The sequence below is a fragment of the Mustela lutreola genome, chromosome 4 (genome assembly GCF_030435805.1).
Source record: "Mustela lutreola isolate mMusLut2 chromosome 4, mMusLut2.pri, whole genome shotgun sequence".
Classification (NCBI taxonomy): Eukaryota; Metazoa; Chordata; class Mammalia; order Carnivora; family Mustelidae; genus Mustela; species Mustela lutreola.
In genome coordinates this window covers 85,330,983-85,356,136 of record NC_081293.1, presented here as the reverse complement: position 1 = coordinate 85,356,136, position 25,154 = coordinate 85,330,983, and the positions used below count along the sequence as shown (strand labels likewise).

The following is a 25,154-nucleotide window of genomic DNA, read 5'->3' as shown; positions in this document are numbered from 1 at the left end:
ACGTAAGCCCAGTGTGAGGCGACAAACACACATGATCGCACGGATCTAAGGTCCCTGGAACAGTCGATTCACAGCGACAGAAAGTTCAAAGCGGTTGCCAGAGGCTGGGGAAGCGGGGGATGAGGACCCAGCCAGCGCCCGGCAGGTACAGGGGCTCAGTCTGGCACGACAAGAAGTTCTGGGGACCGATGGCGGCGATGTGAATGTACAACGGGAACGGCACCAACTAGACACTGAGAAACGGGACAAGTGTCTATTTCAGGTTACATGTATTTTGCCACAATTAAAAAGAATAAAAGCTACCTCGGGAAGGAAAGGCCAAGTGGACACGGTAAGGCCACCAGAGGAGCATTACCACAAACGTAAAAATAAGCAGCACACAGTTACCCCGAGGTTTGGAAAAAGGACAGCTAGCACAGCATTTCACGACAGCTCCTCGGCTCATGCGTCTCATGGATGCACCAAAAGGAGCATCTCAACCTGAGTCCGATCCGATTAGATTGACAGATCAGGCTGGAGGCGAACGGCCACAGGCCCGCTCTCACCCCGGCTCCCTGTGCACCCTCGGACTCCCCCACAAGCCTGCAACAGCTCCGCAGTCTGCCCACTAATCGTCCTTCCCAGGCAAATGTGCTCCCCCGTCCCTTGGCTCCCTCTTTTGCTCAGAAAACACCAGTTAGGAAGGGACGGTCGCCGTGCCGGCCTCTGCCCACCCACCCACATGTGGCCCCCCTCAGCGCCCCATCGAAGTCCAGACCCTCCGCTGGTACCCCGGACCCCAAGCACTTTCGCCTCCTCTCAGCCACTGGAAGCAGACGTCCCCTCCTCATATCTTCAAAACTCCCCTCTACCGAATTTGTTTATATCAGCACAAAACACCGCTATTTTCTCCCCCAAAGGAAATAAAACTTCTCCCATTCCACAGCAGCAGTCCCCTGTCTCTGCTCCCCCACACACAATACCCCTTGAAAGACGTGCCCAGACTCCAAATCTCCTTGCCACCCCTGAGCTGCCCCCCACCATGCAAAACGTTCTGTCAAGGTGACCCCCCATTTCCATGTTGCCAAAACCACCCTCGGCTCACCAGTAGTGTCTGGTGCCGTTACCACTCCTTCCTTCTGGCTTCCAGACTAGCACATTCTCCTGGTTTTTCTCTTCTCATGCTGTAGTGAATTCCTCCCAAGTGTCCTCCACCAGTTCCTACCCAACCCCCTAGACACGGGTGCTCCCCACGCACCTGGACCTCTTCTCCGTCTACACTGGCCCCCTTGGTGTTCTCATCCAGAGTCGTGGCTTTAAATACCACTGCTAGGCTAGGACCCGCAAATCTGTATTTCCAACCCACGCTTCTCCCCGAGTTCCAGACTCAGAGGCCCAAACCAGCTCACCGGTTCTACCAGGACACCTAACGGTGCCCCGCACTTAATCTCCCGGAAGCTGAACTGCCTATCTTTACCCCAAAACCTTCTCTGACTCCAGTCTTTCTCGTCTCCATTAAAGGCAACTCCCACCTGTCCACCTTCTCCAAAAGCTGAGTGACCTCTGGGTTCTCTCTTGTCCTCAAAGCCCACATCCAAACCCATCAGCAAGTCTTGCTGGCCGAACGGTCCAAACACAAAGTCCTAGTAACATTCAGCGCACCCACAGCTAGTAGTCGTGCAGGCCTAGGAGCATGTCTCCGCAGCCCAGCCCCCGCCCAGCTGGTGCTCTCTCAACACCAGGGCCCGGGGACTGTCCTCAACGTAACTCAGAGATCAGCAACCCCCAGCTCCAATGCCTAGTAAGAGCCGCACCTTAAACTGGCCCAGGGAGGGAGTCCTACGTAACTGACCCCGCTTCCCTCTCAAAGTTCAAGTCCCAGTATTCTTCCCTTGATGCCTCCTGACTCCTGCCCAGCAGCCAGCTCCCCCGAGGGCACTGCCTCACTAGCCGGGAGCTCTCCCGGGGGTGTGCGCAGGGCTCTGTCCCTCAGCAGTTACAGTCTTTGCTTGACGGGCTGTTCCCTTCATAGTGAAGTCTTCCTCCACCAGTCAGTGGACCTGTAACCCTCCACCCCCATCCCACCCAGCACGTCCTGCCCCTTCCCTACCTTGTTTTCCCCCAACACCTGTCCGACTACCATATACTGTACAGTCCCTGCTCAGCAACCCTCTGCCCACCACACGCCTGTCCTCCCTAGTACAGGCGATCTCGACAAGGACAGGGATCTCCTCTATCTTTCCACGCAGACACCCTAGTGCTCAACACAATGCCTGACATACAGACCATCTGCACTTCTTCACTGAATGCATTCCTCAGCCTCAGCTTAAAAGCTCTCCACAGTTGCCCCCCATTAAGAAGGAAATAAGTTCAAACCTTGAGGATCAGCACAGTAACTGGTGCAGGCTAAGGGGAAGAGAAGGGGAAAAGGCTTCTGGACAGACAGTCCGCACACCCAGCCTCTTCCTCCCACAGCTCTTCTCCCCACGTGCCCACACGCCGTTCCAAGGTTAATAGGTTAAGGAAAAAAAGGAGGACAAATGGAAATGACAACAGTTGTACTCTCTCAGCACGACACAGGAAAGACCGAGGTTGAAGCTGCTGTGGGAACGGGGGATTTATTATGATCTCTCCATTTTTCTATATATTTAATGATTTCCATAATAAAATACCGAAAATTAAAAGAATTTCAAACACAACAAGGCAAAGTTGCCCTAAACAGCTGCATACTGCCGAACCTCAATGTATTTCTGACTTTACCTGGTACGTCTTCACTGACCTTGGAACTGGTAATTAATTCCCAGACTGCTTCCTCATTTATAACAGGGAAATAACTAGTTGCTATTTTCCTCTTCTCTCATCAAAGACATCTTTCAGGATGGAGAACTCTTACAGATAATTAAGCGTGACATGGTTTACCAGTCACACCGACACCAACGGCTATCAAAATTCAACAGGTCTGCCCTTGGCTCTTATCTGGGGACATGAAAAGGCCTGCGTGAGGTGCTAGAGGAACTCTTGGGTTTTGCTGCTGCTAAGAATAACATGTGTACATACTTTGGAACTGAAAGATGGAAAAACAATTTTCATTACCTTATAAAACTGAATGCGCGCAGACCCTAGGAACCAACACACGTGCTGGACACCTGGGCCCAGAAGACATGCAGACAAGTGTTCGTGGCAGCACGCTCCGTCACAGTAATTAATGACAATCCCAAGTCCAGCACCAGGGAAAATGTGGTGTCTTCATGCAAAGGAAGATTATACAACAGGGAAAATAAGGAAGTCGAAGAAAGGACGTGCATGAATCTTAGAAACACGTGACAGTGTGAAAAGCAGACTTCCCACAGTGAAGTAAGTTTTCTACAGAGCTCAAGAGCAGGAAAACAAGACTCTACGTTGTTGAGGAATATCAACAGATAAAGCAAAACCATTATTTAAAGTGCACAGACATGAAAAAGACAAAAGTCAAAATAAGGAAGCAAAAGGAGGGAACTGAGGAGTAACAGGTAATTTGCTCTTAGGCTGCATAATATGTTAATGGGTATTTGATTATTTGGCATCATAACGTATGTATAACCATCACACACTGGTGTGTGTGTGTCAAATATCACAATTTTCCAAAGGGCACCAATGACCCAGTACTGCTCCTGAAAGCACTAACCCTAGTGAAAATAGTCAAAGCATGTCAAATGAACCCATATTTGTGCCCTTAAGGAGATGAAAACCTTATGAAAAGTGACTGTTACATGTATAGCATTGGGTTCCATTGCCATTTTTAAAAATATCAGAATCTGGAAACTGGCTTGAACATTTCCTAAGCCTATATTAAAATCGAATCCCATCAGTGTTATCCTCAGGGTGAGCCTAATACTGATGCTTCCCTAGGGTTCTCAAACAGCAGCTTTCTAGAATTCCAAGTGGAAGCGGGGGGACGGGATTGGGAGTCAAGTCTCTTCACTGAAGAGTGTCTTTAGTGTCCATGGTTTCCCACTATTGTCGCACAAGAGTCTCGGTTTAAGGAGAGAACAAAGAGCTCAATGCTTCCACCACTCCACTTTCTGCAGGAAGTACATGCCACTTAAGAGGGGCTCAGAGACGAACGTATTCGAAAACAAGTCATTGGGAAATGACACCATCGTGTTTGAGCTTACGCTCTGCCACGTCTAGCAGGGTGGTCATTAGAAACGGATCCTGCTTAACCATACATGAAACAGGGAGCAGCTTCATGTCTGGAAATTAATGAGCGAGCGTAAATGGAAAAAAAAAAGAAGAAGAAGAAGAAGAAACAAACAAAAGGAAATAAAATCACAATCCACAACAGTAACCAGCACTAGTGCACACTAGATGCCAGTTCCGTGAGCCTGTACCGCGATCTCCCCAGCACCACCAGGGGACACCTGGTCAATGTTTGCAGAATGCGTGGGGGAATCCTTTGTTTTAAAAGGTCAGGAATTTCCTCATTCTAACCACCAACCATGCACCAAGCAAGACACCGACAGAAACTGCGTGTCCTCACCATCTCGGGCACCGGAACCTGTCAACATGCAAGTGTGCAGTAGCTTCAACAGCAACTGGAGGCATCTGTCCGCTCTCAGCACGGGCATGTAGGCATTGGTGCCCAACTTCAGAAGGGAGTCCAGGAGAGGGTCTAAGAATATCCTTAATACATTCTGTGTTCTCCTCTTTTCACTAGGTATTAAAAGACATGCCCAAATCAAGCATTGCAAAAGCATGAAGAAATTACTTTCCATCTCTAACTCGTGGAACTGGGGAGCTACTGGATGCGACTGGACAGACTCGGTAGCACAGACGCTGCGGACACCTGGTGCCTACTGGGACTGATCTGCCCTCCAGCTCTTCGCTGACCTCACAGTCTAGGCTTTCTCGGTAGATTCTCCGTGCGCTCGCGAAGGAAGCACAGGGAAGAACATATCACACTCGACTCCAGGCACAAGTAGGAAGGAAATCCGATACCCAATTTATTTGTAAATTAAAGTGCTGAGACCCTGATATCATAATTCAAAACAAAAAGAGAAACAAACCAAAACGTGTACTAGTCAAGGAAATGAGATGCTAATAAAAAATAAAAAGAAATTAAGGGTTTATAAAAAACCAACATAACCAACTTTCATACTAAAATTCTGTCTACAGAAGAGATTTGATGTTAATCAAACCAACCACATATGCAAATAGACCAGTAAATGATGCTGCTTCTTGCAACAATTATACTCTGGTGAGAACTGATCTGTGCACATTCTTGAAATATGAATGAATTTTATCTTTATTACATTAAAAAAACTATACATTTTACAAATGGGTCAAATTCCTGAATTTCTTTACCTAATCTTATGCTAGAATCTTATAACCTATTCTTTTAATATTCTTTTATAAGGGGCACGGCGCCTGGGTGGCTCAGTGGGTTAAGCCTCTGCCTTCGACTCAGGTCATGATCTCAGGGTCCTGGGATGGAGCCCCACATCGGGCTCTCTGCTCAGCAAGGAGCCTGCTTCCCTTCCTCTCTCTCTCTCTGCCTGCCTCTCTGCCTACTTGTGATCTCTGTCTGTCAAATAAATAAATAAAATCTTTAAAAAATATATATATATTCTTTTATAAAACCAGTGATTAGTATATATAGTTTTTCTCTAACAGTTGAGCCTTCCTCAAAAGATTAACAAGTCCCTATTCTTACCAATTTATTATTAATTTTAGACATTTCTCTAGCCTACCACCAGTGCTCTGGTTTCTCCCTTTCATATACTGTGTCAATTCCACACCCATCATAGAAAAGTCTGAACAGGGACCATACATCTGATTAGGCTTTTTTTAAAAAAAAAAAGATTTCTTTCCAAGTTTGGAAACACTTACCTGTACTGTGTCTTCATTCCTTCCACATCTATAGCCAGCAAGACCATCATAGCAACGAGCTTGGCTTCAAACCAGTCAGGCATAAAGCAGTCTTCTCCTGCTTAAATAACAAGAGTTGAGGTTTATAAGGCATTAACAAAATCCTTCAAAGATGATGTTTCAAGAAGGAAACAGCTACATGGGTATGCCTTATCAATATCAAATTAGAAGCATGGAGGTGTGCAGAAGCACGCTCCCGGGCATAGCTCACTGTTCCGATGGCTGCGGTAGTGAGCGGTATAAAATGGCACAACGGGGGGGTGCGCACTAGGAGGCCATGCCCTCATCTGTCTGGGGAATAAGAGAAAGTCCCCTGAGGAAGGACAACTGGGCTGAGCACGAAGGCTGGCAAGGAGTACAGCAGGTGCAGGGCCGCAAGGCTTCCCCAAGGAAGGCAGAACACACCGAAGGTCCTCTAGAGAACGGGGCATGCCACATTCCAGGGGACAGAAGGATGCCCGTGCAGCAGGGCACGGGAGTGGGAGGGAGTGCCAGAGTCGAGGTGACACAGACACCCAGGGAAGAGACCAGGGGACTCAGCGGGCCATGCAGAGAATTCCTGTCTGACCCTGCAGGCTGGGGGAAGCCACTTCAGGTTAAAGTGAAGGCTCAGCGAAGAAAAGGAAACATCTGTAGATCAAATTAGTAGTTTAAAAAGACTTCTCCGGGTACAATGCAGAAGAGGGACTGTACAGGAAGCAAGAGGAGATTCGAGGTGAGGTATTAAGAGGCAAGTCTAGTTATTTCAGCTGAGAAAGGAAAATTGCCTAAAATGTAAGCAGCAGGAGGATGGAATGGGTACGGGCCCAAAGGCTCTGGAGCCTTGGACCCGTGTCTGAGCCCCAGTCCTGTGCTCCTTTGCTGTGGGACCCTGCGACAATAGTTTATCCTCTCAGGTCTGCACTGTAACTAACATAACACTATGCAGCAGCTACACTCAAAGAAATAAAACAGAACAAAAACCTCAAAAACAACAAAAAAAGAAAGTTTAGCTCATCTTCTGTGAAATAAAACTAATAAAACCTATAACTTGGGTTTATTATAAAAATTAAATTTGCTCAAAAGTTTCTAGAATAAGTTTTGGAAAACAGAACATGTTTAAAAGATAGAATGAGTATTTTACCATCTCTAAAAGCCAATTAAACAAAAATAAGCCATGAACGGATTTTTCATTCATGGTTTATTATTATAGCAAGATGACACTTCTCACCTCAATTCCCAAGAAAAATTTAGGCAAGAGATCTAGTTTTCCAGCTCAGTAGTTTAAATACTTGAACCATTTTCTTAAATATGCTAATATATTTTGGGGGTAATTTCATATATTTTAACATAAATTTAATGGAATACTACAGAAGACAAACCCAGTTAAAAAACACAACAAAAGGATGTTTTATATTATTTTTTAAATGCTATAAAAGCCACTTTGTTGCCATCAGTAAAAAAATCTGCTCATATATTTTTTTTTTAAATCCCAGTGTCGGTCTTATCCCGGAAAATGGAGTAGGCTAAATCTGTAAGCGTCGTAAAGACGAGTTATTGAAACTTGTTCTTGGAAACATTTTTCCTCACATTACCGCTTCCTACCACACACTTATACGATGTCCTTCATAGGCACAGACTAAGATGCTGTCATTCACGGGCTGTCCTGCAAGCAGACACCCTGGACATCGCAGGAGCTGGGGGTGGGAGGCGCATGCCACTCCGGTCGCGTTCCCACAGCATGGCAGCAGGGAGCCCCAGCCTCAAGTACAACGCGTGTGGGAATGACCAGCACACACAGCGGGTCCTCAACGCGGCTAACGCGACGGTTCTCACTTCCTTCAGCAAAGCACAGCAGCATTCTAGAAACACGGAGCCTGCTTGACATCCTAGGCTACTGCTCACCTTGGATACTGCAAGGGAAGGTTATTGATCTGAAGCGGAGTGGAGTTTTAATGGAATTTTAATGACTTCTGATGTCAAGGGATGCCACGGGTCCAGACCAGAACAACAGAGCACCTTGCTCCTCCAGTGTAAGCCACGCTCCGGCAGGTGCACCTGCCCCAGGGCGCTCCCTGAGGACCTGGCCACCACATGAAGCAAGTCCATTTTACAGAGTGTGGCTCTCAAACCTGCGCCTGGTGCGGAATCCTCTGGAGGCTTCGCCAGTACAGAGGGTAAACGCCACCCGCCTCCCTGAGTCTGATTCAACAGGCCTGGCACAGAGCTGGAGAATTTGTTTTCCAAAGAGTATGCAGGTGATGCTTGTGTTGCTGGTCTGGAAACCATAGTCTGCAAACCACTGAGGGAGAATTCCCCATTTCACTCACTGAAGCTAGAGAAGTGGAGGCAACAATGGTTTTAAAAGAGACAAAAGAATCATTGGCTATGACTGATCACCTGAATGAATTTTAGCCCCAAATCATGGTCAAATCTTGCTACCATGAAGTTCAAACACTGAGAGTAATTCTAGAAAACGCAAACTAGTCTGTGATGTTAGAGAACATAGGGCTTGTCTGGGGTGTGGAGGAAAGGTGAAGTGGAGGGAAGGATTAGAAAAGTCATGAGAACACTTTTGAGCCTGACAGGATAGGCGCGTTACGTCACCATGCTGGTGGGTTTCGACAGACGTAGGTCCAAACCCATCACACGTTCAGCTTAAACATGTACAGTGTGATGCAAGTCAATCACACCTCAACGCTGTTTTTAAAACGTGTTGTACAACTGCAACATACTATTTCTGGGCTAGTCTGTATCTCTTAAAAAAAAATGTAACCAAGAAATCTAAAGATTTTATTTATTCATTTGACACACAGAGAGAGATCACAAACAGGCAGAGAGAGAGGAGGAAGCAGGCCCCCTGCTGAACAGAGAGCCTGATGAGGGGCTTAATCCCAGGACCCTGAGATCATGACCTGAGCCAAAGGCAGAGGCTTTAACCCACTGCACCACCCAGGCACCCTCTTGGTTACATTTTAAGTAGGCATATCATTTAACTACAAATGTCCTTTCCATGGGACCGCTTGATTTAAGTATACATTTCTTCAAATGTATTTCCCTTTCTGGTTAATCTTAGCACTTCCAAGGTCTGACCAGCCTTCAGGGCTACTTCCAAACTGTGTTTCACTTTCCGTGATTCAGAAAGCCTGCCCCGAAAGGTCTTCGGCATCTGTTTGTTCACAGGTGATGCTGGTTGTGTTGTGGGTTTTGCTGCTATTCATTTGTTCTGTTGTCTTTGGTACCAGGTGTCCAACAGGTTGTGTGTATGCACGTTTATGTGTGTGTATGTGCCCCATATCCCCCTTTCCACCTACCATTCCTTCTTGGGCTCCATGCAACAGACAGAGGACAGATACATAAATACACAGACAGACGCCTCCCTACTTTCAGCTCCCTGGATGCAAGTTCATGGAAGCCTTGTGGGACACTCCTTCCCACTTTTCACCTTCATTTCTACCCAGCGGTCAGATGTCACCCATTGGGTGACCTCCCTCTACTTCTGCTGGTCTACCCATGTCAAGCAGGCACTGCTTACAGAGGTTCCCCAGACTGGTGCTTATTACATCTTTTGAGGCACTGTGCTAAGATTATCTGCTTACCCATCAACCTCCTTGCTAGATGACGCTCTCTCTGAGGGCAGGGGATACAGTTTTTATCTCTGTGACTCCGTGCCCAGCTCTTAGAAAATACTCGATATATGTCTGCGGAATCGACAGTGCAAAATCTATCTGCACCAACTATGCCAAAACCCAGAGAAAAAGCTATTTTAGATGTAGAAGCTGACTGAAAATAGTGTTTTGGCCACTAAGTCCCTATATAAAAACAAAACTGAATAGTACTTTTATGTTCAGAAACTCAAGCTGAATTTTGTTTGCTTTGGAACTTATTAACTTGCTCTGAAAACTGCCCCAGTAATTGGTAATTAAACTTTATAAAGGCACTTGGCCAAGGGCATTAAAAGTCAAACAAAAATATTAAAACACACACAAACACCTCTTTTGCACCGAAAATCAAGTTTTAATTTTTTAAAAAATTTAGAATAGCCTATTAAACCGTGTATTTTAAGCCCTAGAAATATTACAGAAAAATTCTAAAAATATTGTTTCATATGATTTTGAATATTTACTCAGCTCTGATGCTGATATACTCTAAATTACAAAACAAGTTCTGAAGACATTTTAGGGACTTTATGTTTAGTCTAGTAGGGATGAAAATTTATTTACTTTTATAGGCCTAACAAAAGAATCCTCCCAAGTAACAGCACAGAGAATTCATTACAGGGGAATAAAACAAGAAAGAGAAATGTTCTAAGAAGGAAAAACAGATAAACTCATGTATTTCAGAAGAATAATTATCTGATCATTTAAAGCCTATTCTAGGATCAGGTTAGAGAAATCAGTACATGAAAATGACTCGGTCTGAGACAAAGCTGGGAAATTTAAGACATGTTAAATTCAAAGATGCAAATTATCAACTAAAGGCTTTAATGAAGAAGCAGCATTAGAAATGTAAAAAGAACCCTAATTAATGAATCTGCTAATAGTTCTTCCCTCAGTGCAGTCTTACCCATTTCCCTAAAGAAGCTGGAAAATGGATCTTGACTGAGTATCTGGTAAAAAGAAAAAAACAAAACCATCCTTTCAAATGTAATTTTTCTCTAAAACTACTTTTCACATGAGTTTATACTACATGTGATGTTCTGAAAACAAACACACAAAAGATGCAGTGATTTATCTACAAATACTTCCACTTACAGAGGCTTTAAGAACACATCCACGGTATCTAGCCCGTGAAGATTCAATAATCATAGAATCAGTTTGTCTCTGTCCAATTCCTATTCTGGCAACTTACTGGTTTCTTAAAACATACAGAAGTAGTTTAACATCTCAAGTCCTAGACCAGATAAAGTACAAGGTAGGAAATGTGTTTTTACATTCCGTTTCTTTACATTATTTGGCCGAAAGTACGAGTTTGGGATCAGTAAGTCGGCACATGTTTGGTTAAGCTTATATCTGGATTGGAAAAACTAGTCAAAAGTTCTTTGGAAGTAATTTGGTGATGTGAATCATATAAATGACTTCAGACTTACTTTCCCCAGCAGGTGACGTAATATACTCTTGAACTAGGTTCTTCACGTAAGCATTTAAAGATGGTGTCTCTGGAAGTCCAGTGGGATTACAGGCTGAGGCTCGCCCAAAACAGCTTTCATTAACACGCAGCCAATCACAGAGCTAGGAAAGAAAAGAGTCATTACTTTATTTTAAGAACCTAACTGAGCAAAGGGTTTCTGATTTCCCTAAGCCAAGTTTCTTTCCTCCATGATAAACTGAATTTAAATATGTGAACACAACAGGGGCGCCTGCTGGGCTCAGTCACATAAGCATCTGACTTCAGCTCAGGTCATGGTCTCAAGGTCCTGGGGTAGAGTCCCTGGTCAGGCTTCCCGCTCAGTGAGGAGTGTGCTTTTCCCTCTGTCCCTCCCCCTGCTCATGCCCCGCCCCCTCAAATAAATAAAATCTTTAAAAAAAAAAAAAAAAAAGCTCAACACAACAAAGTAATAGAACATTTAGTCATGACAATTCTACAGAAAGTGCAGACAGAAAAAAAAATGTGTATCCGTATATATACGTGTGTGCGTATCTATACATGAATATATAAACTTCATTTAAAGGGAAGAATTTTTAAAATACCTAATATATAGTGCACATTTTGGTAAGATTTTCTAAAGAACATCTCTGTGAAAAATGACACATTATGTAAACCAAATTACAACTGTAAATTAAAATAAAATTGAAATTTATTCCTGCTTCCTGTACTAAAACAAGGTATGTTTGCTTTTGTATTAGTTATAATTAAAGTTTCTACCCTCCTCACAAGTGTACTTTCTATCACATGTGCATTTTTTAAAAACATATTAACTTAAAAGAGGAATACTAGTCCTTCTTCGTTCTTTTTTAGAAGATTTGCAAATCTAAAAGTCACAGAATTCATCTTTGATCACAATTGTGAATTTTGTTTTGAAATCGAATTATGTTCACAGTTTTCTTTTCTTTTTTTTTTTTTTTTAAAGATTTTGTTTATTTATTTGACATAGATCACAAGTAGGCAGAGAGGCAGGCAGAGAGAGATGGAGAAGCAGGTTCCCTGCTGAGCAGAGAGCCCGATGCGGGACTTGATCCCAGCACCCTGAGATCATGACCTGAGCCGAAGGCAGAGGCTTTAACCCACTGAGCCACCCAGGCGCCCCCTCAGTTTTCTTTTTATAGCATATCTCTTACTTTACAAATTCAACATATGAATTTAAATATGAAGCAAATAACTATGAAGTAAGTCTTTCTAAAAAGTAAGAATTTTTTTAAAAAGTATCCCTTGCATTGGGGTTCACCAAAATTACATTCAAGGAGACAATAATGCATCACTTGACCAGAGACAAACCTGACGAACAAACGAATCCGTTAAGACTAAAACTGACATCCCATCACTGCCAACGAACGAGTAGTTCAGTAACAGTAAAGAAACTGCTCCACGTTGGTCTTCACCGAGTTGTAAAATCTAACAGTGAGGTCAGCCAGGAGACTGACAGAATAGACCTTTTCGACAGAATAGACCTTTTCTTTGTTGTTTCTGTCAAACTGGCCACACTACATTTCTTAACTATTGCTATGAAACGCATGAGGTTTTACAAATCCTGCATTTCTCACAAGCACCGTCCTATTATACCAAAACTGACAAGTAAACTCAAATTCATACTTGCTGCTTCTATCAAATCTGTCCCAGGATTCAGAAGGTTTTCTCTCCAAAGAGTTTTCATGTCAGAATTATGGTTTAAAATGGCATTTACCTCGCAGCCTCTGGGAGACAGGTTCCCTTGATTTCCCATTAAAATGCAAATCTCAAAAGTTTATTTGCATTCTGCCAAGACAATGAGAAGATGCCACAGACTGGGGGGGAACTATTTGTAAAAGACACATATCTGGAAAAGGATTGGTCTCCTAAATATACAAAAAACTCTTAAAACTTAACATTAAGAAAACATTCAATCTGATTTTTAAAAATGGGCAAAAGATAAAAACAGACACCTCACCAAAGAACATATACAAAGAGAAAACAGCATATGAAAGGATGCTCAATGTCACAGGTCCCTAAGAATTGCAAATTAAAACAAGCTACCACTACACACCTCACAGGATGGCTAAAGTCCACACCACGGACAGCACCAAAAGCTGACAAGGACATGGGGCAACAGGAACACTCCTTCAGTGCTGTGGGAATGCAAAATGGTCCTCCTACTTTGGAAGACAATTTGGTAGCTCCTTAAAAAACTGAAAATTTTCTTAATATCTAATCCAGGAACTGTGCCCCTTAGTATTTATTCAAATGAGTTGAAAGTTTATGTCCATACAAGAATCCACATGTGCATGTTTATAGCAGCCTTATTCATAATTGATAGAATTTAAAAACAACCAAGATGTCCTTCAGGAAGTAAATGAAGAAACAGTGGTGCATCAGAAAACAGGATGTTATTCAAGGATAAAAAGACATGAGCTATCAGGCCATGAAAAGCCATGGGAGAACCTTAAATGTGGAAGAACCTTAAATGTATATTTCTTAGTGAAAGAAGTTAATCCAAAAACGCTTCATAGTGTAAGATTCCAACTATACCACATCCTGGAAAAGGCAAAACCATGGACACAGAGAAAACATCAGGGGTTGCCAAGGGTTGGGGGGCGGGTGTGGCATGCGAGAAGAGACTGACAAAATGGTGGAACACAGGGGATTTTTAGGGCAGTGAAACTAACCAGTGTGATATTATAATGGTGAGTACATGTTATTATATGTTTGTCAAAGTCCATCGAATATACAACAAAAAGAGCGAACTCGAATGTAAACTATGGACATTACTTATCATGTATCAATATTGGCTCATCAATCATTAGTACAAAATTTTAGTAACAGAGGCGGTGAGGAGGTGTGTGGGAACTCTCTGTACTTCCTGTTCAATTTTTCTGTGAACCTAAAACTGCTCTGAAAAATAAAGTCTGTTAATTTAAAAACCTACTTAGGTGGAGCTAGATGAAACTGCCATTTCCTTGGGTTAAAAGGGACTGAATATCAGTGATCTTACATGATTCAACATATAGAGATTTACACAATAATGAGAACACTACTACATTGCAAGTTAGACTCTATAGCCAAGTCCACACTAGGGGATATATATATTTGCTTCTATTTTTAAACCAAAGAATTAAAGTTTGGGTTCAGCTATGAACCACTAGACATAAGCTTCCTGAAGACGGCAACCATGTTTATCTCACTGACCTTCTATTCCCAAAACTCAGCTCAGAGACTGTGGTGTATAAGGCGTCCAATAAATAGTTTTCAAACGAGGAAGACATAAAGAGATAAGCAAACATACCAAGAGAAAGTTAAAAAGAAGGAAAAAGATGAAGACAAGTTACTGAATTAGAGAAGAGAGAAAATCAGAGCAAATTAGGAAATCTAAGTGGGCTGCCTGCTGACCAACAAGAAGACAACATCTGGCTGGTCGAGGGGGCAAGACCGTAACGGCAGAGCGTGCTTACACTTGGTGGGGACCAACCATCGTCTGAAACATCGCCACATGCACTTTCTCAATGATACCTCACAGCTTGTGCCACACACCAGATTAACCACAATTTGCAAACTAGACCTATCAATGCAATGACAGACCTCATCTGAATACTTAAAGCCAAATATATGAACAAAATGCAAAGAACAAACACATATACTGAACATCTGGAGCAAGTTAAACACCAAATATTTGAAACTGAGAAATGATCGTTAACATTTGTAGGTGTGATAAGAGTCTATTTAGGCCCTTTCAAAGTCTTTATCTTTTAGCAGCACGTATTTCCAGATGAAATGTTAAGATCTGAGACAAATGTCCAACAAAAGGAACTGATTAAATAAATTCTAAAATGTTTCATCGACTGAATTTTTAAATATTACATAGTGGAGAGTTAGCAACACGTTAAAATGTTCAAACGTATGTGAAAATGAAAAATAAAATTCTGAACAGTATAACTAATGGTTGCTTTGTTTAGAAAATCATACATGTTAATCTATCACTTTAAATGTAAGCCTATATAGTGAGAAAGCAAGACTGAGAATATGTATACCGAAAAACTTAATAATTAAGCCAAAAAAATCTGGACTTAGTTTGATTGTAGATATCACAGGTGATTTTTATTTTCTTTATATGATTCTCTATTTTTCAGACTCCACCTAATTGACACATTATGATTAAGAAATTAAAATTCTCATTTTTAAAGACCCCGATTTTCTTTGTCTTCATTCCCTCCATTACCCTACTACTCTATGCCCTTATGATTTCCCACCTGAATTATCTTAATACGGTTCAAGCTGATTTCTCGTTTCCCTCTGTGCATCCAGACTTGCCTTCTGGGTTTTTTTACTTTGTTTTGTTTTTTTAAAGATTTTATTTATTTATTTGACAGACAGCGATCACAGGCAGGCAGAAAGGCAGGCAGAGAGAGAGAGAGAGAGGGAAGCAGGCTCCCCACTGAGCAGAAAGCCCGATTCGGGGCTCGATCCCAGGACCAGGCAGAGGCCCTGACCCACTGAGCCACACAGCGGCCCCGGACTTGCCTTCGAAAAGAAATAATCACATCTATGCCCTCTGTGATCTCTTAAGCAGTGGAGAAATAGAATTCTTTTTTTAAAAGCTCCCTGTCCTCAAAAACCACAGAACCTGCAATGGACACAGACTGGGATCCAACCAGCTCTGCGAGGGGTAAGAGCCAACAGAAATAGCGTGACCAGAGCTCCAGAGGGAAGGACACAGACCCCTGATGACCCCACATGACCCCACACAGAAGAGCAGCCCTGTGAGGCCAGGGGCCTGCAGAGCCATCGCAGGGTCTCCACTCTCCAGGAGAGGAAGGACGTGTAGGATTTCATGATGGGTTTGATGCAGGAAGTTGGGAAGAATCAGCAATTACCAAAATGTCAGACTCAGGCAACTGGGTGATAAAGTGCCATGGACAGACAGAAAAAAAAAAACAGCAAGAGGAGGTCCGTGTCGTTGCTTTTGAGTCTAATGTCTTCCTCACTTCTGATCTATCTCATCCAGAATTGCAATCTGCCCACGAGCGCTTCCTTTCTCTTCTAAGTCTGTCTCTATCCCAAACACTGTCCAGTCTCCCTGTAAGAGTCTCAGCAGCATGATTACTTAGGTTCACTCAAAGCAAATATACAATATTTAAAAACCTCTGTTGGTAGGTAACAAAGGTTATATTTTACATAAGTGACTAGTGAGTTCAGTTAGAAAACAACTTTTTATGACTTTTCAAAGACATTATTATTATTATTTTCCATCTCACCTCTGTCCACAATGAGGTTCCTCGTCCTAAGGACTCTTCTTGTCTCAGAGACATGAGAAAAGTTGAAACATCTGAAAGGGTCACCTTCTCCTATAAGGGAGGAAGAGAGGGACGGTGTCAGGGCAGTTTAAAAAATGACTCCTTTAAAAATTTTTAATAAAATGAAATCACTGTGAAAGCAAGTTAACATACCACTTAAAGTAGAATATTATTAGTTAAATCAAAAGAAAGCTTTTTAAAAAAAAATTTGACTTTAGAAAAGATATTGACTACAAGCAATCAATATGTTAGTATATAAAGTGAAAGATTATTTTCTAAGTCTATCTTCCTTATGATCAAGATTACTGTCTTAGGGGCTCCTGGGTCGCTCAGTGGGTTGGAGCCACTGCCTTTGGCTCAGTTCGTGATCCCCAAGTTCTGGGATTGAGCCCCGAGTTGGGTTCTCTGCTCAGCAGGGAGCCTGCTTCCTCCTCTCTCTCTGCCTGCCTCTCTGACTACTTGTGATCTCTCTGTCAAATAGATAAATGAAATCTTATAAAAAAAAAAAAAAAAGATTACTGTCTTAGAGACAAGATGGTCAGAGTCTAAAAGCAAAAACAAAACACATTCGATAAGAAGTTACTTAAGTCGAAAAGTGAAGCTTACTTTCAAAGCCATGAAAACAACCCCCAGCCTTCTGAAAACCATAGAAGTCTTTTCATTCCCTTAAGGCTGTACATCTTGACTTAAGATACCTTGCTCTAGGCCAGGTGTCAGCAAAACCACTCAGCTCTTTTGTAAATAAAGTTTTAACTTATTTTAGCCACTTTATTTATAAACTGTCCATGGCAGCTTTTAAGTAATTATAACAGACACCACGAACTTAAAAAGGACTTTTCTGGCCCTTCACAGAAGTTTGCTGACCCCTATTCCCAGCAATAGTAGCAAAGGGGCTCTGTAAAAAACAAAAGATACTACAGACTTCTTGAAGATCAATTTTTGGGAAGATGTGCAGAAAAAGTATAGAGGAAATCAGGCAAAAGCTTCCATGGGTCCTGTCCCAGGGGAGTCACTCACCCAAGACAGGTTTAATTCCGCCAGCAATAAGCTGTCCCTATGTGTGAACTGTTGTCTACCAGGGAAGTTGGTTACAGACCCACGGCTCCATTGACACGTTTTTGCACACTTATTCACGGAGAAAGACTCATAAACTGAAGTATCCTGAGTAAAAGACCAACTTACCACATCTACTAAATTCATGGCTGTCTGAAGAAGATAGCACTGCGCGGCCCCTCTCAGCAGGATCTGGTGGGTGATCATTGTGCACTGCAGAACGTCCCTGACGTCAGAAAACAGAAACGTGCATTTCCATGTTCCCAAAGACAGTTCTGGTAACCTGTAAATACTGACAAGCTCATCTAGAGTTTCTACAACTCCGAATGTAGAGAGTCACTGTCAGTACACTTTCAAAGCTATTATTTCCTTAAGGTCTCTCTGGTAGAGCTTGATTTTAATATGAAATACATCTCTTCCAAAAAACTGTAAATAAAGATACTATTAAAATAAGAGTTTTACATTTTTTGAAAATCTTTGCAATCATTATTACTGATTGATATTTTCATCTCTAGTTTTCTGCATATCAATGTAATGTAAGAAAACCTTATTGGCCGGGTCTTAAAATTATCAAAATCCAATAGCATGTATTGTGGCACATATTTAAATTAGTAATTCATAAAACAAAATAAGTCCAACCGTGTAAGTTAACTTTTTACTTCTCAATACCAAATTACGAGCTCAAAAGAGCAAGCTCACATCCCAATGCCAATATTAACTAAAACGACTCGCTATAGGCTAACGCAGAGGGGAAAACAAAATTTACTGACGGAAAGTTACTGCAGACGACCCTATGTGAACATACGAATGTGTGTGAACACAGAGTAGATTACCTGAGAGCAAGAAGCCCTTCTATACCCAGGGCTTTACATCTTGGGACATTTGCCAAAGCCTTAGACAGAAACAAAATGGGAATGGCACACCAATGTCTGCTTGTCATCTTCTGAATAAACTTTAGTAGGAAACTACCTGAAAGAGAAGGTTTTAAAATGTCACTCTCGCCAAGAATCTCATGGAAAGCTGCTGGGCACCGTCAGCAGGTATGAAATGCAAATCAAAAACCATGCGTGGAACCTAAGAAACAGCGCAGAGGATCGTCGGGGAAGGGAGGGAAATCGGAAAGGGAAGAAATCAGAGAGGGAGACAAACCAGGAGAAACTCTGGGCTCCGGGAAACAAACTGGGTTGCTGGAGGGGAGGTGGGTGGAGGAATGGGGTAACCGGGTGATGGGCATTAAGAAGGGCAGGTGTGGCGATGAGTGCTGGGTGTCACACACTACTAATGAATCACTGAACACTACACCAAAAACTAATGAGGCGAACTCATGCTGGCCAACTGAATTTAAATTAAAAAAAAAAAAAAAAAAAAAAAAGGAGAGATAGAACTTCACATCCATGAGGACAGCTCTCGCCAAAAGCACAGACACTAACAAGTGCTGGCATGGAAAGAGAAACTAGACTCTCGTACACTGCTCGTGGAATGCAAGACGACACGGCCAGTGTAGAAAATGGTTACACCAAGACAGTTATACTGAGTTACACCGAGAACTACCATCGGAGCCAACAACTGCACTCCTAGGCATACACTCAAGAGAACGGAAAGCACGTGTTCGTACAAAAACTTGTGCATGAATATTCACAGTGTAGTATTTTCCAGATGTCTAACGGATAAATAAAATGTGTGATATCTGTACAGTAGGGTATTACTTGGCCATAAAAAAGAACGAAATACTGAAACATGGGTCCTTACTGGATGACTCGTTCACGGCTAATGAACCAGACATAAATTAAAAGGCCACATATCCTAGGATTCCACTTACAGGAAATGTCTAGAATCAGTAAATCTGTAGAGGAAGGAGATTAGTAGCTGACAGAAGCTGTTGGGAAAGAACAGAAAGGGATCAGTGATGGGTGGTAAAAGTATTCTTTCTGGGAGTGATGAAAATATTCTAGAATTAGTGGTGATGGTCACAGAACTTAGTGAATGCACGGAAAACCAATGAAAGAAACACTTTAAAAGGAGGAGTTTTGTGGTCTGTGAATTCTAGCTCAACAAACCTGTTGGGGGAAAAAAAATCAGTGCTATTTCAATCTCAGCCCCATAAAATACATACTCTACTATATTGCAGAGATTCTTATAACCACACAGCTATGAAAAAAAGAAAAAGTTTAAAGTGTAAGAGCAATTTTTTCTAGTGTTAGAAACCAGTCCTCTGTTGGGAGAGGTTAAAAAAAAAAAAACAGGGTAAGAATTACTGATGATAGATGGCCTCTCATATCTGCGTACAGTAACATTAGATCACATATGCCATTTCTTACTCACCCTGGATCTGGTCACTAATTTTCCATCTTGAGATACCAAGGTAAGGTTCTCTGTTCTGCCTTCTCTGCTAGTAAGTGACTTCTTAAAGACCCTCAAGTCACATAATTAGTGAAATGTCTGTTTCCTCTGATCATCACTGTAGAATGACCCAAGAAATCCTTGGAAGCTCCTGAAAGGAGCTTGTGTTTTATTTTATGTATAGTTATAAAACAATACTTTATATTATCTAATTATATTTTATATATAAAATATATTTTATATCTTCCAAATACCTAGCACAAAACATTTAAGATACTCACTGGAAACTGCTGACTGAAAAATCTACTAAGTAAAAAACTGAATAAACACTGTACTTGCCTTCTCTTCTGTTGGACTAATTAAGTTCCACTTTGCCTAACGCCTCACTCATGGCACAGGGAAGATGGGGATGGCCATGCTTCCATTTCACATTTGTTCAACATACTTACAAGCGTCCACTGCATGCTGGCCATGGCCAAGGACAGCAGGCACCCATACCCTCGGGGCGCTCCCAGCACCCTCCCTCTTTCCGCACTGCTGACCTGGGATGGGCCAACATGCTCAGCAAAGCAATCCCCAGACTGCATACGCTTCTGTCTTCTGGCAAACTACAGAACTTCTGAGAGAATCTTCTCCACGAACTAATTTTTTAAAAAAAGTAATCGAATGAGCCAATTTTCTAGAAACCTAAAGTTGGGATACGCAGATCATCTTTTTGCTTTTTTTATCCCTGACTTCTGAGCAGACATTACTGTTGGTCATTGTTTCACCCTGTTTGCAGACGAAATACAAAAGGAAATGTGTGTCAGTTTCATACCCAGTGTCGCTTTATGAGCCACAAAGCCACAAGTGAAGAAAGGACCCAGGAAGTAGAGTTAAGTCCTTTTGCTGCTCAACTAACAAAGTAACACTGGTGTTGCTCTCTGCTTACCAACTTAACTCACCAGAAAGGAAGATAAATCACCAACCAATCCAAAGAAGTGGGTATTTCTAAGATAAAAGCTCTACATAAAGCAGGAGTATTTTTCTTCTACCTGTCAAGTTCCTGTCTATAGTGGGGCAGTTTTGCCACAATGGATATTCTGTTTCCAACTTTTTCCTGAACCCAGGTCGCTCTTTCTTCAACCAGTTTTACTAGTTTTGGGGAAGCGAACAGGGAAAACTAGAAAAGATGGCCAACAGCAGCACACGTTCTAAAATGACGTCCGCGCTCCTCGAGCCAAGACTGGCAATATGTGTTATGTGTCAAGGCAAAAGTTGTACCCAACTACAATGAACACCTGTAGGATTCTGAAAAAAATAGATATATTCCAGAAAAAGAAAACTATTTTGAAGTACTGATTATAATAGTCATAGGATAGTGCTTATCACCAATATACTAAAATTTTTAAAGCTAATAAATTAAAAAATTTTTTACTGACACATACTCTTTATTTCTTCTGGAAGAAGAGAAACATAAGTGACTAAAAACTTCTGTAATTTCAATCCCAGTGGAGAACCACTTCCTATCAGCTGGCCTGGGGACCTATAGACAAATGAGGGGAAAAAAAAAAAAAAGTTTTTAAATTTACAAGTAAGCATACCGAAACTAAGTAAACTATGGCTCAAAAGTCTTTCAACAACAATCAGATCATCTTTTTCTAAACCTGCATTTTATTTATCAGTGAAATTCTGAAGATCCTTCTGAATACAAAAACATCAGAATCTTCTAGGAAAACAGACATGAATTAATATCATAACATACTAAGTAGACGCGGATTTCCTTTTTATGATACTTTCCCTGACACACACTGTGAATCTTGCTAAAATAGCATCATCTTAAAAAAGTCTAAGTGATCATTTTCAGACGTATCTTATTGTTTGCAACACATAATCCAACGATTTAAAATCTTTAAGTATTAAATAAAGGAAATCTCATTCATAGAAAAACATATCTGAGTAATTAATGAATTCTGCAAAAACATTTAATTGTCAACGTCTATCAAGTCATATTTTCTCCTGCTATATGTTCCACCAGGAACATTATCTGTTAATTGAATTCATTAGAGTGTGAGGAAACTGAAGGCATTTCATAATAAATGTGTCTGTCGCCTCCTTGAGAGGCACCGAGTAGGTTTTACGGTCTAACTGCTTCACAGAACTTTTCGATAGTAATGAGCTATTTGAAAACTAATTGGTGAATCAAGTGTTGCTATGCTCTTTTGATATTTATTATATAGGATTAAATATTAGTAAAACTTAGCACAAACTAATTTAAAAAGTTTTAAAGGAACTGGCAGTGGGGGGAGAGGGGCTTGTCTGTTTAGAGATACTGAACCGAAGACTTGGCACATACACATTTAGTTCATCAGGGTCCAAAAGATCCCTGAAGTTCAGAGACAGGGGACCATCCTGAAGGGGTAATTCGAGAGCATGGAGAAGGCTCAGAAAACGAGGCTGTGGCACAACCATCCTCACTGTCTAACTGCCTGCAGAGAAGGGGCAGGAAGTGACATATTTACAATCACGGCAGCCCCTGTCAGTGGGGAAACCGCGAAGTCAGTGAGCTCTGCAGCATTGGACTGGAATCGGACCCACAGAGGTGAACCTGTGGGTTTTCACGTGGATGGAGGTGGATGATGGACAGACAGACCCTGCAGCAGACACAGGTGGGTAAGTCTGTTCAGCAGACAGAACTGGGAAACCAACGTCCACCCACAGGGAGAGGAAGAGCGATTAAACAGACACGATGACACGGTGACATCGGGGGAACGTGGATGAAATACATGTGAGGAATATTATCCTCACAAGTTTTAAGTCAAAACAAAAAGTTTATTAAAAAAAAAAAAAAGAAAAAACGCTTAGAGCGTTGGTCAGCCAAAGTCACCACAATTTCTAAGAGAGTGTGAATCAGAGCAAGAGGAAGAGGAAAGCACACCATGGCGAGGTATGCCTTCCATAAACCCCAAGCGTGTAAGCATTCAAGGTGAGAAAGAAAACCAGAACAAAAAAAGAAGGAACATGTGATACAAGCAATAGAAGGAGAGCAAGAAGACGAACACACACACAAGGGACTTCATAGTAAGAAAAAGCTGAATGTCTGTTCGGTACACGTGTCGTGTACCAAATGCATTAACAGCCTGTCATGAACACATGACATTTCTGTATCGAGGACATATTACTACATGGCTGCTGGATAACACAATGTTTGCTTACCTGCTATACAGAGAGCTCTCCGAAAGTGCATCCATTAATGGTCCAATAATAAACTAAAACAAAAAAAAATGTGATTGACGTTCAGTTACAGCTGCAACTCTGGGAAGTCGGCTTGCTTTAGCTGCATATCAACAGGACTGCAGACGAGCTATTCTGAGCAAAGCTGATCTCTTCCACTGTAGGCTAACTCGGGGCTCATCGTGGAGGGGACCTTAATTCCACTGCCACAACCAAGTAACCACCTGATGGAAACTGAGGAAGAGAGATCAGAGAGGGCCAGCAAGGAGAAAGGAGCCCAAAGGAGAAATACACAGAAGAACATAAGCATAGTGACACAGAAAAACAAGAGATAGTCAAGAGAAAACGTAAGCCCCTGTGTCTGGAAAACAAAACGGGAAAAAATTCTATCCTCAAAAATATGACAAGGTATTGGGTCAAAAAAGCAAGTGAAAAGCGCTGGGAAAACAGCATCATTATGCTCATCTATAAAAGCTCACTTGCTCTGAGAGCGCCCTCGTAGAGAGGCAACAAATGTCTTTACCTCCCATCTTTTTTTTTTTTTTTTTAATATAGATCATGTGTTTTTTGTTTTTTTAAAGATTCCATTTATTTACCTGACCGAAAGAGATCACAAGTAGGCACAGAGGCAGGAAGAAAGAGAGGGGGAGGAAAGCAGGCTCCCCACTGAGCAGAGAGCCCGATGCGGGGCTCAATCCCAGGACCCTGGGATCATGACCTGAGCTGAAGGCAGAGGCTTAACCCACTGAGTCACCCAGGTGCCCCCACCTCTCATCTCTTGACACAGGGAGCAAGGGGGAAGAAAAAGGCTGTCATTACCTCAGAAAACTCTGGTGCAAAAGGAAGACTCCTTGTTTCATACAGCTCCAAAAAATGGATGACACCTTCTCTGGTCAGGATTTTATTCTCACTTTCGAACATTCTTTTATAAATGCACATGTGCCAGGAGGGGTGAAAGAGCCAGCACCCTGTGGAGACACATCACGTGGGAATCTGAAACTGTCGCTCCTCTGCTTAATACCCTTGACTGGCTCCTCATACTCTCAGAACAAAAATCTGAATGAGGCATGAAGCGACTTGAGAACGAGGCCAACGCCACCACCCTGGGCCACGCTGGGCCTTCGGGTCCTCGGCCTCGCCCAGCTGTCCCAGCTCAGGGCTCCCTCACACGCTGCAGTCTCAGCTCCGCGCTCCCTCCTGAGGTGCGCCTGCCCCGACAGCCCCGCTCCCCATATATCCATTTCCATCCCTCATGCGGTACCTTCCTAAAACTTATCATTACCACTTTTTTTTTTTTCATGGAAAAGAGACAAAAATTACTGAAAAACTATCTCACCCCTTATCCCTAGCACTTAGCATATCTTGGACCCTAAGTGAATCTCACTAAATATATAAATGAGTGGGGAAAAACCCAAAAGGGAATAAATATGTACCCCAGAGGTATTTTTTTTTAACGCTTTTGAAATATCTTTTAATTCTTCTAGAAAAAATTGACTCAGCATTTTTAACTCACGGCATTCTAGAAATGAACTGGTCCTTTATTTGTCATTCACACCAACATGCTTGCTTGTTCAATGCTTTGGCAATGGCAGTTTTTCCAAACCTGTCACTGTTATTTGATTTGGTTTGCCAAGAGCCGTGGGCAATACGTGGTAATAAGAGAATCATTTTACTAGTAAATGCATAAGTGAAGTCACAACAGGATTCAATTAAATTCTAGCCCCAGGGGATGACAGAGTCTATGAAAAATCCCACTGTATCAGAAAACAACTACAGGACTTACTGGGGAAAGCTCAGCTCCTGAGGGGTCAAACTATTAAAGCTGTAATTATCTGGAGTCGGCACTAAAATCCATTTACCCAGGTTAATTCTCGTGGGTAAACACGATAGTGCAGCAGCTCATCATTCATATGCAAACCAAACACACAAAACTACATTTAGCTGTTTTGTTGATACAAGCCCAGTCTCATGAAATAATGTTAGGAAGCTCCAGTTTCTTTCTATTTCTCTCAAGAAGCTCCCAAAACACAGTACTGATTAAAGGCTTAACAGCCACACTTAAAATTGTATCTTGGAATCTTCCTAAAAGTCCAAGATCTAGAATAATAACTGAAATCCCAAGAAAGTAATGAACAATGAAACAGAGAGAGAGTAAGAATGGAGAGAAGTTAATATATAATACCAAAGAGCCATTACGAAAAATGTAGAATATACCTTCATCAAAACATTCCTAAAGAGCCCTCATCTGTGAAGGGTGCACAC

General features: G+C 42.1%; 1 protein-coding gene across 4 annotated transcripts in view; it reads right to left on the bottom strand.

The window, feature by feature from the left end:
- TARBP1 (TAR (HIV-1) RNA binding protein 1) overlaps window positions 1-25,154 on the bottom strand; it is an 80,730-nt gene that overhangs the window by 47,777 nt on the left and 7,799 nt on the right. For 2 of the 4 annotated variants that reach the window (XM_059170427.1, XM_059170424.1), the window contains exons 4-12: window positions 23,712-23,860; window positions 22,875-22,927; window positions 21,107-21,204; window positions 18,173-18,308; window positions 17,469-17,622; window positions 16,248-16,337; window positions 10,955-11,096; window positions 5,848-5,947; window positions 4,499-4,671 (exon numbers count right to left, since the gene is read on the bottom strand). In XM_059170427.1, the coding sequence (XP_059026410.1) occupies window positions 4,499-4,671; window positions 5,848-5,947; window positions 10,955-11,096; window positions 16,248-16,337; window positions 17,469-17,622; window positions 18,173-18,308; window positions 21,107-21,204; window positions 22,875-22,927; window positions 23,712-23,860 (1,095 nt within the window). The remainder of the gene's footprint in view (window positions 1-4,498; window positions 4,672-5,847; window positions 5,948-10,954; window positions 11,097-16,247; window positions 16,338-17,468; window positions 17,623-18,172; window positions 18,309-21,106; window positions 21,205-22,874; window positions 22,928-23,711; window positions 23,861-25,154) is intronic. The other 2 variants (XM_059170425.1, XM_059170426.1) reach the window with 2 other exon arrangements.